This window comes from Lipomyces doorenjongii, assembly GCF_038497915.1.
Source record: "Lipomyces doorenjongii strain NRRL Y-27504 unplaced genomic scaffold V1508scaffold_15, whole genome shotgun sequence".
Taxonomy (NCBI): domain Eukaryota; kingdom Fungi; phylum Ascomycota; class Lipomycetes; order Lipomycetales; family Lipomycetaceae; genus Lipomyces; species Lipomyces doorenjongii.
This window is the reverse complement of record NW_027118082.1, coordinates 227880-241569: the sequence shown is the minus strand read 5'-3', so window position 1 is coordinate 241569 and position 13690 is coordinate 227880. Positions and strand designations below refer to the sequence as shown.

General features: G+C 45.6%; 7 protein-coding genes and 1 non-coding gene across 8 annotated transcripts; 4 read left to right on the top strand and 4 right to left on the bottom strand.

Annotated features, from left to right (window-relative positions):
- Positions 1 to 733: 733 nt before the first annotated feature.
- V1508DRAFT_65922 (uncharacterized protein) lies at positions 734 to 2018 on the top strand. Its single transcript, XM_066942993.1, has one exon. It carries the CDS (start codon positions 1143 to 1145, stop codon positions 1830 to 1832), a length of 690 nt encoding a protein of 229 aa, XP_066796825.1. The 5' UTR covers positions 734 to 1142; the 3' UTR covers positions 1833 to 2018.
- Positions 2019 to 2197: 179 nt separating this feature from the next.
- V1508DRAFT_t34 lies at positions 2198 to 2279 on the bottom strand. The gene has a single exon. It is a non-coding gene; the product is annotated as a tRNA-Ser (tRNA).
- A 500-nt stretch (positions 2280 to 2779) lies between these two features.
- On the top strand, positions 2780 to 3551 carry V1508DRAFT_414671 (uncharacterized protein). Its single transcript, XM_066939956.1, has 3 exons — positions 2780 to 2846; positions 2950 to 3233; positions 3308 to 3551. The coding sequence occupies exons 2-3, from the start codon at positions 3045 to 3047 to the stop codon at positions 3389 to 3391; spliced, it is 273 nt and encodes a 90-aa protein (XP_066796824.1). The 5' UTR covers positions 2780 to 2846; positions 2950 to 3044; the 3' UTR covers positions 3392 to 3551.
- V1508DRAFT_454979 (uncharacterized protein) lies at positions 3479 to 5160 on the bottom strand. The gene is made up of 7 exons (XM_066942601.1): positions 4659 to 5160; positions 4490 to 4597; positions 4391 to 4442; positions 4223 to 4338; positions 4058 to 4171; positions 3840 to 4008; positions 3479 to 3791 (listed from the first exon to the last, which is right to left on the bottom strand). Exons 1-7 carry the CDS (start codon positions 4955 to 4957, stop codon positions 3684 to 3686), a joined length of 966 nt encoding a protein of 321 aa, XP_066796823.1. The 5' UTR covers positions 4958 to 5160; the 3' UTR covers positions 3479 to 3683.
- A 188-nt stretch (positions 5161 to 5348) lies between these two features.
- V1508DRAFT_414665 (uncharacterized protein) lies at positions 5349 to 6928 on the bottom strand. Its single transcript, XM_066939955.1, has one exon. The coding sequence runs from the start codon at positions 6810 to 6812 to the stop codon at positions 5808 to 5810; it is 1005 nt and encodes a 334-aa protein (XP_066796822.1). The 5' UTR covers positions 6813 to 6928; the 3' UTR covers positions 5349 to 5807.
- A 178-nt stretch (positions 6929 to 7106) lies between these two features.
- Positions 7107 to 8475, top strand: V1508DRAFT_414663 (ClpP/crotonase-like domain-containing protein). The gene is made up of 4 exons (XM_066939954.1): positions 7107 to 7528; positions 7609 to 7810; positions 7857 to 7890; positions 7953 to 8475. The coding sequence occupies exons 1-4, from the start codon at positions 7416 to 7418 to the stop codon at positions 8441 to 8443; spliced, it is 840 nt and encodes a 279-aa protein (XP_066796821.1). The 5' UTR covers positions 7107 to 7415; the 3' UTR covers positions 8444 to 8475.
- Positions 8476 to 8601: 126 nt separating this feature from the next.
- V1508DRAFT_403486 (uncharacterized protein) lies at positions 8602 to 9919 on the bottom strand (the record flags this gene model as incomplete). The annotated part of the gene is made up of 4 exons (XM_066938557.1): positions 8602 to 9520; positions 9577 to 9711; positions 9774 to 9862; positions 9911 to 9919. 4 exons carry the CDS (start codon positions 9917 to 9919, stop codon positions 8602 to 8604), a joined length of 1152 nt encoding a protein of 383 aa, XP_066796820.1.
- Positions 9920 to 11602: 1683 nt separating this feature from the next.
- On the top strand, positions 11603 to 13562 carry V1508DRAFT_403485 (major facilitator superfamily domain-containing protein; the record flags this gene model as incomplete). The annotated part of the gene is made up of 7 exons (XM_066938556.1): positions 11603 to 11668; positions 11779 to 11828; positions 11880 to 12067; positions 12120 to 12205; positions 12256 to 13001; positions 13051 to 13133; positions 13186 to 13562. The coding sequence occupies 7 exons, from the start codon at positions 11603 to 11605 to the stop codon at positions 13560 to 13562; spliced, it is 1596 nt and encodes a 531-aa protein (XP_066796819.1).
- Positions 13563 to 13690: the final 128 nt, after the last annotated feature.

Sequence of the window (13690 nt, the reverse complement as noted above, 5' to 3'; positions counted from 1 at the left end):
GAAAACAGTTCACATCGACTACAAACGTGTTTGACCTTTGTTTCTGTATTCTTTCTATTCTAGAAACTGGTCGAGCTTGAACAGACGGCAATTCTCCACCAGCTCACCGCACCTCGGTTTTTCATGGATTGATACGTGCGCGGGCCATTGGCAACATTTACAACCTAAATTTCGCCGGGTGGTGCCCGGCAGTGGCCACGACGATTGAGTCCCGCGAGGACCCCCACACTTTGGTAACTGCCCACATGACGACATTTTCTAGGACACTGCCGAAGCATAATAGTATATGACGTGTAACTTATTTTGCCGCGATAAAGTTAGTCATCCAGCATGTGGTATCTGGTGGTGGGTGAAAATTTACGTGGTGGTGTTGATTCACCCCGCAACATTGATCTTTCCCACTAAGTCGTGAAGACACAGTCTCCTATCGGGTGTGGGAGCGCTGCTTGGTTGATGTAGGATCTACGTAGGACGTCGTCTACAGTATCGTACCACTATCACACACTGGATACTTGGCCGGTCTGTGCATTCACCCTTTGAGGCTGAAAAGAGACTGCAAACGTTATCTGCGAAGATGATACTGTTATTGCCAGATGTCGTACTTCGGAATAGGATGCTCAACACGCTCATATTGCGCGCGCGCTTGTTTGCCTACTGTTTGGTAAAATTTCCTAGTTGGTCAAGTCGTCAACAGCAGTCCCAACAGGTTTGCGATCTGCGAACCCTGCTCCTCTTCTCTATGCGCATATCTGTCCTGCATCTGGCATTCGCCCTCAATGCCGTCTCTAGCTATATGAAGATTGAACTACGCTCGGCGGCGATGACAGTACATGTGCGGACGAGATTGCACCCTAGAAACGAGCAGGATCTGCACGATCCTTGTTCGTGCATTCGAATACGATCACCGCAAGCTGCAGGTATTCTTGGGGTAACTAGGGTCGAAACCACATTGTCGCAGTTAAATAAGTTATTGGTGACCGATGCCTTCGGACCTTCGTTTCTTCTGATTTCGTTCTGGCCTGAAGTTCTTGCTGCTGTCTTAATTCAACTGCACCACACTCAGTTTCTCGTACGGTTACTTCGACATACGAAAGCTCTTCAGTTTGCTCGGAGTCAGTGTGCTTAATTTTCAAGAACAAGTAATGTTCCATCAGTCTTCCGGTGCGAACACTTCAGCGTCTTCGTCAAATACAAGTATTCTTTCGGAAGCTCTCTACACGGCCGACAACTTGGCTACAACAACGTCTGACCTCGGTCGCAGCGACAGCTATGACGCACCGCCAGAGTACCCCTGGAAAGAAATATCTCTCATGTCAATTGGTGATAACGATCGAACCGAGTATTACGTCTGGGGCATGGACATCGACTACTCTTATCCAAAGTACGCGAAATTTAAGCGACTCAAGCGCAAATTCAAGAATGCACTTGCCAAAGGCGACCGGCAGTTATCAACACAACCATCGGCAGCTCGCGGTAAGTTGGCCAAACTATTTAAGCTGGATAATAGCTCGGATGGAATGAGGACGTTGTCGAAATTGCCTAATAAGACGCCGGTCACGCCGACTACTTATGCTGTTCAGACACGTATGTCGGTTTATGAGTTTCTGCGGCTTGACGAAGATGAAGGCAACGGTACAGTCATCGAATGCATCGAGGAGGTAGACGACGAGGACTTGAAGAACCAAGTGGACTCCACTCACAAATGGCACCACAAGCTGCTGAAGAGAGAATGCAAGCAGGAGAACCGATGGAAGCACAAGAGAGGTCAGACTCAAAAGATGCATAAGATTGAGACCGAGAAGGACGAGAAATCCGATATTTTCTTCTGGTAAATATTCATTTGCTAAGATATCTATTGGATAGATGCGTGACCGTATGTTCCCTTTCTATTGTGCCGGTTTACATTTGTACTTTATATGTATGATAACGTATAGCGTATACTGTATCTCACTGTAAGAAATACTTGTGCCGTGTATCATGAAATGTCTGGACCTTTAATAAATAACTATATCAACTTGTTTTGACGCTATACAACTTTCTTCGTAAAAAGGTGCAAGGAACTTGCAACTCAAAAATCAGCACCCATTCCCGTCCTTACGAAAAGCGTGAAATAAGTTCTCAACTAGCATTAGTCATTCTACATTTCATTCTATAAAAAACAAGTAATTCGCTATAAGACAAAAGTCAAAAAAAACACCGACGCCAGCAGGACTCGAACCTGCGCTCCCAGAGGGAAAGAGATTTCTAATCTCTCGCCTTAACCGCTCGGCCATAGCGCCCTATGAAAACCAAAAATAAATGTCCCTATTTTCGTAGGATTACATCACGTGACCGCTGATCTGCCTTCGGCTTTATTTCCTCTTTTTTCTTTCTTTTTTTGCCTTTACCTAGCTTGTACTATACTCTCTTCATCTTGTATACATAGCAGTCCTCAATGGGTGGGACGCTGGGTTACATGTTCATTTGTTTTTCAGCCCATAATGTATATAGTTACTAATACATCGGCTTTTTCAATCAAAAAAAAAGTGACCGCCATTTCAAGCCTGACCTTTCAGAAAACCACGATTTGATCCATTGTTCATAAATTATTATCCCTAGACATATAAAATGTCTCTCTAAGTAAAATGACTAATAAGGGAATGCATCCAGAGCACAAATACGAGGAAAATGGATGTCTTCGGGTTTCACGCAAAAGTGCAATGATATGTGATGTATATAAAGTGTGGTTAGGGCAGGAAAAGATAGATTGTAGGGTGAGGGTTTTAAACATCGACATTCAAAAACTTCCATGAGGGCGGAGGTCGTCGTGATAATCATCGTACAGAGTAGTCCACAAGGTATGCGAGGTAAGACAGAGCAGGACAAAAGTTTTATGAGATTGGCATTTTATTCTGAAGCATGGCATAGTTTGGTTGCCGTGTGATTGTACTAATAGATATTTGTTTACAGGACAAGCGCAACTGGGCATACATCTAGATAAATATCTACCCGGAACCGAATCTGCATCATTTCTAAGCTTCATAGAATAGAACAAAGTATTCAGGATGTCGTCGCAGAATGTGCAGACCAACAAGCTTCGCTACCTGAAAATGACCAAGCCTTACCGCGCTCAGACGGCGAACCAGTGTACCCTGTTTATGGCCGAATTATTCAACTGTTGGGCAGGATCTGGGCTCAATGCTGTTGATTGTCAGCCTTTGGAAATAAAAATGAAGGATTGCTTTGATAACAGGGTGTGTACCAATTTCAGTTTTGTGGTTTTGCGGAGTTCTCTTGCGGTATTGATATCTGTGCTAATGGGATACAGAAATTCCAGCCATTGATTAGAACGCCATTTAATTACCACGCTGCGAGACTATTTCCAAAGTTGAGCAAACGACCTCACGATTGAGCAGTCGAAAGGTACTATACCCGGATGCTGTAACGCATCATCAAGACAAAGGGATTCGGGATACGGCGTTTGAATCTATCATTGTATATATAGTCATCTATTTCATTGTATAATACTGATACATCCATGTAAGTCATAAGAAAAATAACATTACCCAGAAGAACAAAATCACATTGAAGCCTAGCAAACCCCATTCTCCAGACACATGGACAAATCTCTAAGTCATCTGTAATAATATGAAATGAAAATATTCTACACTCTTCATACCCAACGATCGTAATAGGGGACATTCTTAGATCATGTCGTCGGTATACGGAGGTTTCATGTCCCACGGCAGCGGACCTTCATAGAATGTATCATTCAAGGTGCAATATGTGAAAAGTCCATACAGCTGAGGACACTAAGCCCAGTTAGTCATAAAATTCTTCAAGGAATCACGACGACTTACACTGTCAATATATGGCGCACGCCTTCGGAATGGATTCCGGGCCATTTTCTTCTCCACCAGCATCGGATGCGAGCAAGCATATGGATCCTGCTGGAATGGTTCAACTGCATTTACGCGTTCAGCCTCTGTTGGCTCTTCACCGCGAGGACTAAGCCCAATGAATTTAAATCTATCCATGTTAGCATAGCAAATACATGCTTCCGGAGCATGAGACGTACGAGCTTTTAGGATACCGGAGAGCGACTCGATGCAAATTATCAAAACGATAGCCTTTGAATTTATGGCTTATTACTGTAATCTTCTGTGGATACACGTTTGTGAACTCGTAAAATCTAGTGCGGAGTGAGTAAATAGTGGGCCAATATTGTTATAATCTATCCTACCTGCAGATTGAAAATAATAAATTTTCGTAACTGTCTCGGGCGTATTCTTCGGTCAACACACGCATGGACATCTCCTTGTCGGTCTCTGAGATTATTGAGCGAGCTATGGCCAGGTTCTACACACTGTTAGCATATTGTGACATACGAGTAATTACGAAGCGTACGTACCCAGTAGCTTTGTGCCTCGCTAACTGGTCCAGCACCACGATCTGTTTGGCCCCTAGTTACATTTAGAAACATAGAGCTTGCGTGACTGCAACAACTGACCCTGAGAATACGACGATCGCCGACTGGTCAGCTAGCCCCTGACTGACTCCCATCTCAATGTGCTTGATAAATGTGGCCTGCTGACCAACTTGAAAATCCTTCAAGTTCCTATTGAAGTTACGTCAGAACTTGCATCGCACTAAATAGGGCGGTAAAGAACATAACGTGCCACTCAGAGGCATCTTCACCCGCATTTATACTAGGCTGTCCTTTCCAAATGGCGTGCCCGGCGACAATAATTAAATGGGACGCGCCCTGCGCCGGCGTATCAGGCAGCAGTTCCTGTGTTAAATGTGATTGCAAGATGTTGTATTTTACACACGCGTCATGGCTCTGCTGCGCCGTGAAACTCGGCATCATGGTACTGACGAAAACTGCCGACATGAAAATAAGCGCGATGGCGCTGAGAATAGAAAGTAGGCGCTGGTACGTGATGCCGGCCAAAGTGGTTGGACGCAGAACGGCCATTGCGGTATCAAATACGACTAGTCGTTTGCGAATGGGTCTAAATGCACAAGTGGTGGTTCGAATGCGAAGTCAATGGAGACGAAAGATAAAACTTGTCTCTATAGGAAGTTAATGTTGGAAATTTGGTAGCATGCTGACGAGATCAAACGCAGAAGCGCGATGCTGTTCTGTGGGCGATTTGCATTTTGACTGGGATTGTTTGCTTTTGTCAGCGGGAGCTAAGCCAGGGGAAGCCGCAAGCGCTGCAGAACTACTGCGGGTTAGGGCTCGGAAACTTGGTATATGCTGGAAATTGTGAGTCCACTATTGTAAATGGTTTAGCTTAGGAAAAGCCGACTTACATGATGCCCACCCATATCCGAAAGACAGGCATAGTAAATCTACATTTTATTTATTGCCGTTTCATATTTATTGATCAATCCACACGACACTCGAACAAATGCATACTTGGAACCATATTACCAACACGAATGTAAACACCTATATACTTATCCTTCAAAATATCAATCCAACAATATGACGTCAAATAAACCCGACAAAAAACACGTCATTAGCAGCCATTCCATTCAACTACTAGTGGACACATGGACACCCGTCACTTTGACAGAGAACAAGCGTATGGATAATTGGCCATGTACGAGCAAAATTAATAACCCCAATATTTTGCCTGATTCCCAATACAAATTACCCGTTCTATACACGCTGAATGTCGTTATATATCTAAGACGCATCTATGTACAATATGCACATATACAAACATGTTTTGTTGGCCTATGTGCATGTCTAATCTTGAGGCAAGATTCTACAAATTTTCTAGTTTGTGATATGTAATAGATAGGATTCGAGGCTATCATATGATCCTCATTACCCCACGAGAGCCATTTTCGTTGCCCGCTGCTTCGCTTTCATAGGTGCTGCTGGATTCAGTGGTATGGTGGCTACTACTGTCCGTACTCTCGCCCCTAACCAAGTGGTCACCGTCCAAAACAGTATTGTCCGAGTCGCGATTATTGAAATATATCAATCCTTCCAGGTTCGAATTAGGCCCTCGTCCACGTGAAATGTTGTTTTCAACTTCGTCTTCTTCTTCCTCCTCCTCCTCGAGGATAATATCTTCGTAAATTGGAAGTGGCATGCCGCCTAGGTATGCGCTATCAGGCCGTGAAGTGTCTCCGTTCGCAGGCGCGTATGGAGGAGGTGGAGGCGGCGATGACGAACGCCAGTTACTGTTGCTGAAAATACTTCTGAAGGATCGATGAACTTGTGACATCTGCTGCTGATCTTCATCAGTGTCATCTGCAAATGGGTAGTGCGAGCCACGTCGTGTACTGGCAGCGGCTATCTCGATATCTTGCCGCAGGGCTTGGGTTCGGCGGGCATGTATGGTGCGTACACGGCGAGTACGGCGCCGTTTGCGGAAGTATCGGAATGCAAAGTATCCGATGACAGCAAGCAAAATCAGGAAGATGAAATAGAAGTTGACGACGGCATTTGGTTTAGAGAAGCCGTTGAGATTCTGGATAAACGTTTCCGGTGTGGTGGAGCTGGAGTTCGACGGTAATGTGGTATTTGACGTTGAATTTGTGGTCGCTGTCACATTGCTTTCCATGGTCGAATTTCCTGTGAGATTCGGGAGCAGGCTGTTCACGGCATTGACAGGACTGAGTGACGATAATATTAACAACCCGATGAGACCCAAAGCTGCCAGAGGCTCCAATTTGCGCGATAAAGTAGGTGGACGCGAAATTAAGGGAGGCGACGCGCAACCGGATAGTGCGGCAAGTGACATGGATGCGGAAGAGTCGAGACAATGGCCAGTACGCATGCGGGCTAAAGCCGCCACAGGCGGAGACATAGCAGCCTGAGCTGAGGTGAGTCGAGAACTTGGTGAGCAGGGAACGATGGGGTAGGGGGCCTGGCGTGGTGTAGTAATGAGTAAGGGACGGTGACCAAAATGCTGACCAGGAGGAGATCGAGCGCATATTTTGTCATCATTCGAGGGTCTCGTGGCGTTCGATGCTTTGGGCGATCATTTCGATAGCGACGATAACTCAGCTTGAAAGTGCGGCTGCTTGCGCGAGCGTGGGCACGCTGTGTATATGTCGTCATCCTTCACAGCTGCCACCACTATAATTTACTACTATGCTGCGGCGGAGCCCCCACAGACATGCTTAATAGCTTAATAAAACTGTTTTGTAGAAATCACTATAAGATGTCGCTATTTTAGATTATCCGGCCTACAAAAGTTCTCTACGACAAAAATGTGAAATGCTAATTGAGTGGATGTTCGGTCGCTGTTGATGTTTAGTTTGCCGAGGACCGGCCACCTTCAGTCGAGAACTTGCCCCACACTTTCATCATCAGATGAATCGACGCTGGTCTTTAACTACCAGTTCTACCACCCACGCCCTGTATCTGGGTTAACATTCTGTTCTTGTCTGTCACAGAACCCTTCAGAATGCGTTCTGTCAACTACTCACAATTTTCGCTTTTCAATATTTATTTCCCAGCGGAGTTTGTGGCGCACGTTGAGATTAATCGGCCAAGAAAACTCAACGCTTTCAACAAAGAGTTAGTAGTTTCTGGGATGAATTTGCTTCACCTCTATCGCGTACTAAGCACGCACTAACATTCATTCTGCTACTCTTAAGCACTTGGACACAATTACGCGATATTTTCCATCTAATCTCAGCCGATCCTAATATTCGCGTAGCTATATTGTCCGGCGCCGGAGAGAGGGCATTCACCTCCGGACTTGAGCTTTCCCCTGAGTTGTTCACAATGCTCAACGGTGGCGACTATGAAGAAGAGCGAGCACGGTTTATGACGCGGAGGGCCATTCGAGACTTTCAGGTATGTTGAGATGTGCACGACAACCACTCAACTTACTCTTCTGCAGGATTCCATATCCGCGATCGAAAACTGTTCTAAACGTATGATCCTACGGCTATTTAGATAATGATAAGGCATGAAACTATTCTAACACTCTCTTCAGCTGTCATAGGATTGGCCCATGGTGTCGCGTTCGGCCTAGCAATCGACATTCTGTCCGCCACTGACATTAGAATCTGCACTTCTGACGTACGATTTTCAGTCAAAGAAGTCGACATTGCACTGGCAGCTGATATCGGCACGCTTCAAAGGCTCCCCAAAGTTGTTAATTCACTTTCGTGGTGTAAAGATGTTGTATACACAGCTCGTGTGTTCGGCGCCCAGGAAGCCCATCTCCAGGGGTTCGTATCTAACGTTTTTGAGAGCAAGGAAAAGGGCCTCGAGGCTGCGTTCGAGCTCGCAAAAATAATTGTGGCAAAATCGCCAGTGGCAGTACAGGGATCGAAGCATTTAATAAATTACAGCAGGGATAGGACTGTCCAAGATGGCTTAGAATATACAGCCACTTGGAACGCATTCGCTGTTGGAAAGGATATGAAAGATGCTGTCGCTTCGGCGATGTCCAAAAGTAAGCCTCAGTATGGAAAATTGTAAGAGCATTCATTTTGTCAGTAATTAAAATGTCTTACTCCAAAGCATAACGAATCAAACTCCATAGAATACCGTCACACCCAGATAACTGACCCGGTCCGTCGCCAACCTATAACTCCAACAGATCATATGTTCATACTATCTCAACGCAGTCTGTGCCGCTAATTCTTTTTACTAAAGAAACTCGTAATTTTATTTTTCTGGTCTGGACCGGTTAGCGCTCCTTTTTTCACTACTGTTGACCTCCGAGGAGACGTCCCCAACGGCTGCATCCCCTTCAGCTTTTCCTTCTTTCTTGGAGTAACAGAAGTGTCCAGCAATGCTTCAGAGACTATTAACTTGGTACCTTCTTCAGTTTCCATTGTAGGCTCTGCAGGTGCATTTAAAGTGGACTCTTCCGAGTTTCTTCGTTTAACTGCACTTTCATCCTCGATATCCAGTTCTCTACGATTTCGTTTTTTCGACGAACTCTTACCAATAAACTGAGATATCGAGCCTTTCTGATCATCAATTCGTTGTCCCGCGCGAGGTCCAGCCAAGTATATCTCTGCTTTCGAAGCCACTACCTTCTGCGCAATCTCTTTGTCGTCATTTCGCAATCGTAACAATTCAACCGGCTGGAATTTCGGGTTAAGCCAATTGTCAAACTCAGGCGTGCCCGCAAAAAGCATGAGTGGCATTCTATCGTGAAGGAATTTCATGCTTTCCGACGCATCTGTCGTGACTATTGTAAACGAAAAAAGCAACTTTTTGTCCTTCTTCGGACTGGTAGTTTCGCTGCTCTCTTCCTCCTCTGGGTTTGCTTGGGCACCATCTGATGAAAGACGTTGAGTCGGTGATTTCAGATAAGTCATGGAGTATAAGCCAGCAAAGTACATCAACTGCGAGCTATCTTGCGGCCGTACGAAATAGGGAGCCTTCCGATCCGAAGTGCTAGCCATAGATGAGCCATCCTTCGCCTTTGCTAAGTTAAGCCATTCATAGTATCCGTCAGCTGGAACGACGCATCTGCCACCGTGTCGGAACACTTTTGACCACATCTTACCGCCAAGGTTATCCGCCCGCGCGTTAATAACCGGCCTACATATGTGTTAACCAATTTTGCGGCAAGTACATGCAACAAACAGGCAGCTTACGGATCCCGTTTGCTGATTTCACTAGACCAGGTTGGCACAAATCCCCACCGCATTACGCGTCCTTCAAGATGGTCGTTGCTCGAGTCACCCGTACGATAGAAGACTGGGCGATAAGTCGTCGGCCGCACATTATTCCTAGTCAGCGAGTATGTTAACGCAAGATCCCCTGCCGTCATCCCAGTAAACGTGACACTTACGTTGGGTAGTACAGATTTTCACCATCATCCATGAATTCATCTAACTCTATGCCGTCCTCGCGCAAGTGATCGCGCAACACATTCAAGGGCTGTGTTGTTAGCGGTCCTGACAATACAATCGTAGTCAATTTTCTTACCAAGTGCATGGAATAGCGGCCGCACATCGTCGTCAGCTATACGAGTCTGTCCGTAATGATTAAGGATTCAAATGTGAAAATGATGCAATTAAATTTACTGTAGTTGTCATTGCTGAGACCTTAAAAGTCAGGTGACTGGCTAAATACCCCATACCCACAAGCGTCATCACCACATACCGTGCACAGTCACGCTCTGACGGCGAGATTTACACGGCTACTTATTAGAATCTATCAGAGGATTATTTTTATGAATCTGTCTACGTACCATCCGTCTATGTGGCTTATCCATTTTCATTGCGAGGCTATAAGCGCCGCCGTCGTTCTCACTAGTTATCATGAATGACACGCTAATCGATATTTTTGCTGTTAATGCATAGGAGCAGAACAAAGCCACAAGGAGTTAAGTTAAGCTAAAACATATTGGATTTGATAGGTACGACAAAATATTCTGCGACGTGATCTAGAACTGCAGCGTTGGGCATAATTTGATAATTAGTTTATGTTTATGTGACCTGTTCGCCTTTTAATATTATTCTATGATATAGTTACATAGATCCTGGCTCAACGAATAAATTTTGAACTGAAACTCCAATTTTTGGCTGGCAGCCCCAGGTATGCTCAATTAGACTTTGCAAGCGAGGCATGAACTCCAGCGCAGCTTTAGGGTTGTACCAAGGATGCAAGTTAAGGTTCACCATCCGAGTTTTTGCACGATCGATAAGAAACGTCAAGCCCCAATCAGTCAAATGTGCATATAATCGGCAATATCAAAATATGCTCAATGCTGTATATTCGCGCGATTGGCAGGATATGTTAGTCGATTTCAGTCGCATATCCACCATGACCTTTTTAGCTTACCTTTCACGTGTGCGATTTTGGTGTTGGTTGTCTGGTGATGCCAACATGCCGTGATTTATTGAGCTTATCGCGCAATTTGTAAAGCTAGACATGGATAAGTTCAACTATTCGCAGGAGTTTCTCATATGCTGCCGTTGCACTAATTTCCTCAGCACTCGCGGCACCGTCTTATTGCAGTGACTATTACTTCAATCTTTCAGATGTTGTCAGATCAATTGCCTGCTGCCGGCAGATGGGGAGATGCAGGCGGCGCCGCATCTGCCTCCAATTTCGCGATGGTTTCCGTATCTCCCGCAGTACCGCCGTCCCGCACATCGGTAAAGCTTTGGCACAACCATTCCGCAGCCTAATACTACGTAGAAAATAATTGCACGATTCTGAAAATCCGAACCAGTCGTGATTATAATTGTCTTTGCTGACTATCCCGTCCTGTACGGGTGATTGAAGTTAGCGAATATACCAGCCCCCCAGCCGGAGCTTCGGGGGCCGCGCGTCACGCGCACCTTATCTGATAGAGAGCTCACCGTCGAGCACCACACCGCCAGTTCTCCTCTGCTGTTCACCATCTCTGCACCAGTAGCACTCACAGCAACGGCGTCAGGACTTTCGCCAAAGAGGATAGATAGCTATGACGGATGTCCTCACTGTCGGAGAGGTCTACGACGAAGAGGCAGCACACCTGCTTATCGAGCCCTCCGTCGGCTATGAAGTCCACAAAGTGGCGTATGCTATTATGTGTTTCTGTCATGAATATGTGGCCACACTAATTCACTAACAGTGACCCACCCCGAAGTCGGCATGCGCTGAAACGGCCAGCGGTCCCGTCTACTCTGTATGTCGACGATTCTGCGCGACTTGCTCACGATCGCGATTCTCGCTCCGCCTCTGGGTCAAGCCCCAGTACCCATCTCAGGTTTACTTATGGAAGCTTACCGTGGTATAAGAATGCGTCTGTATGACCCGCTATTCGCACACTGACGGTAGCCTCGCTAATCTCTGATCGAAACTAGATTTACCTTATCTTGCCAGCGTTTCTGCTTCTGACATTGTCTTACGGAGGGTAGGTTCCACATATGCCGGAACCCTTAGTAGAATCTAATCGACTAATTAGACTGATCGCTCCCAAGCTCAATCTTCTGTTGTCCCTCATTTGCAGGGTTCATTACGCTGAACAAGACTTGACCACTGATGAGCTGGTGAAGGCACTTGCGGACGTGGACCGCAACTGCCAGACAGCCGAAATGCATGCCCGCGTTTCCAAGTTCAACATGAGCGTCAGTCTTATCCACGGAATTTTGGGTGACTACTATTGAAAATTTTTTTCTGAATAAATGTTAATGGTCAACGATAGCCGCGGTTATTAGCCCGAAGATGGGTGTGCTTTCCGATCGTATTGGCCGTTGCCCAGTGCTGGCTATCAGTGCACTAGGTCCATTGGTAGGTTGGTCTTTCTGGATGACGACGTGCATGTGCACTAATAATTCTAGATGTCGAATCTTATCTTAATCTTAGCCGCCAAATCTACAAGTATATATGGCTACAGATGGTTTTTGGTCGGAGCGGTGTTTGATGGCCTCTCAGGATCTGTTACTGCCATGATGGCAACCGCTCATGCCTATGCCACAGATTGCACAGCACCAGAAAAGCGAGCAACTGCATTCGGCTTGTTTCACGCGTGTCTATTCGCCGGTATGGCCATTGGACCCGCGTTCGGTGGATACTTGGTGAAGACAACCGGCAGTATCTTGAGTACATTCTACGCCGCAATCATTACTGAGATTGTCTTTGTATTCTTCGTGCTTTTTGTTATTCCGGAATCAGTATCTCGTCAGCATCGTCTTGATGCCCAAGAAGTCCATCGCCTTAATCGCGAGTTTAATACAAGTCGCTCGCTTAACGTCCGTGAGCTCGTCCGCCGCATGAACTTCCTGCAGCCTCTGAGAGTTCTTGTCCCACAAGACGGAACTCGTGCAGTCATTAAAAAGAACTTGATGTTGCTGTCATTTATAGATACGTTGTTACTTGCCAGTGGCGCAGGCGGCATGATGATTATTATATTATACGCCGAGTTCACGTTTGGTTGGACAAGTACCGAAGCCGGATATTTTATGTCTATTGGAGGGTCGGTTAGAGCCTTTGTGCTCATTATTCTTCTCCCGGTGACTATGAAGTTTCTGAGGTCGAGAGATCCTGACGGGTTACACCACGTTGGGGCGTCGTTTTCTGATATTACGTAAGTTCATATATTTTATAGTCCGGTTGAAATGGTACTGACATTTAAGACTCATCCGATTTGCCATTGTTTGCGAATTCATTGCATTCTTTGGGTACATGGTCTCACGTAATAGTGTAGAGTTTGCTCTGTGTAAGTGTATCTATCTTACTGTCATTCTTCAGGATATCTAACGGATGCATAGCTGGCTGTCTTGGTGCAGTTGGGGGAATCGCGTCACCAACATTACAATCAACCCTCACTAAACATGTCGCGAAGGAAAATGTCGGAGCGCTGTTAGGTGCTCTCTCTCTCCTTCACTGCATTGCCCAAATTATCGCACCAACTATCTTTTCCACCATTTACGCTTACACTGTCGGATGGTATCCCAAGGCCGTCTTTTTTGCATTTTTATTTATATTTGGAACGATCTTCGTTTGCTCATTATTTATATCCAAGAATGTCGAGGGAAGTCTGTATGATGTCGATGAGATTCATGAAGGCGTTATGGCACATCGCGACGATTATGAGTTGTTGTCCGCCAATACACATGGCGCTCATGAAGATTCGGACGCGGAGTGAGTAGAAGGGTTCGCTGACATCTAACAGGATAGAATTGCATGTATTAATTCAGTTGGTATCACGTATTAATTACACTTTGGTTATTGTTTGGGTTGGGTCTGGTTCTGGAGTGCATTTGGCTGGGATTA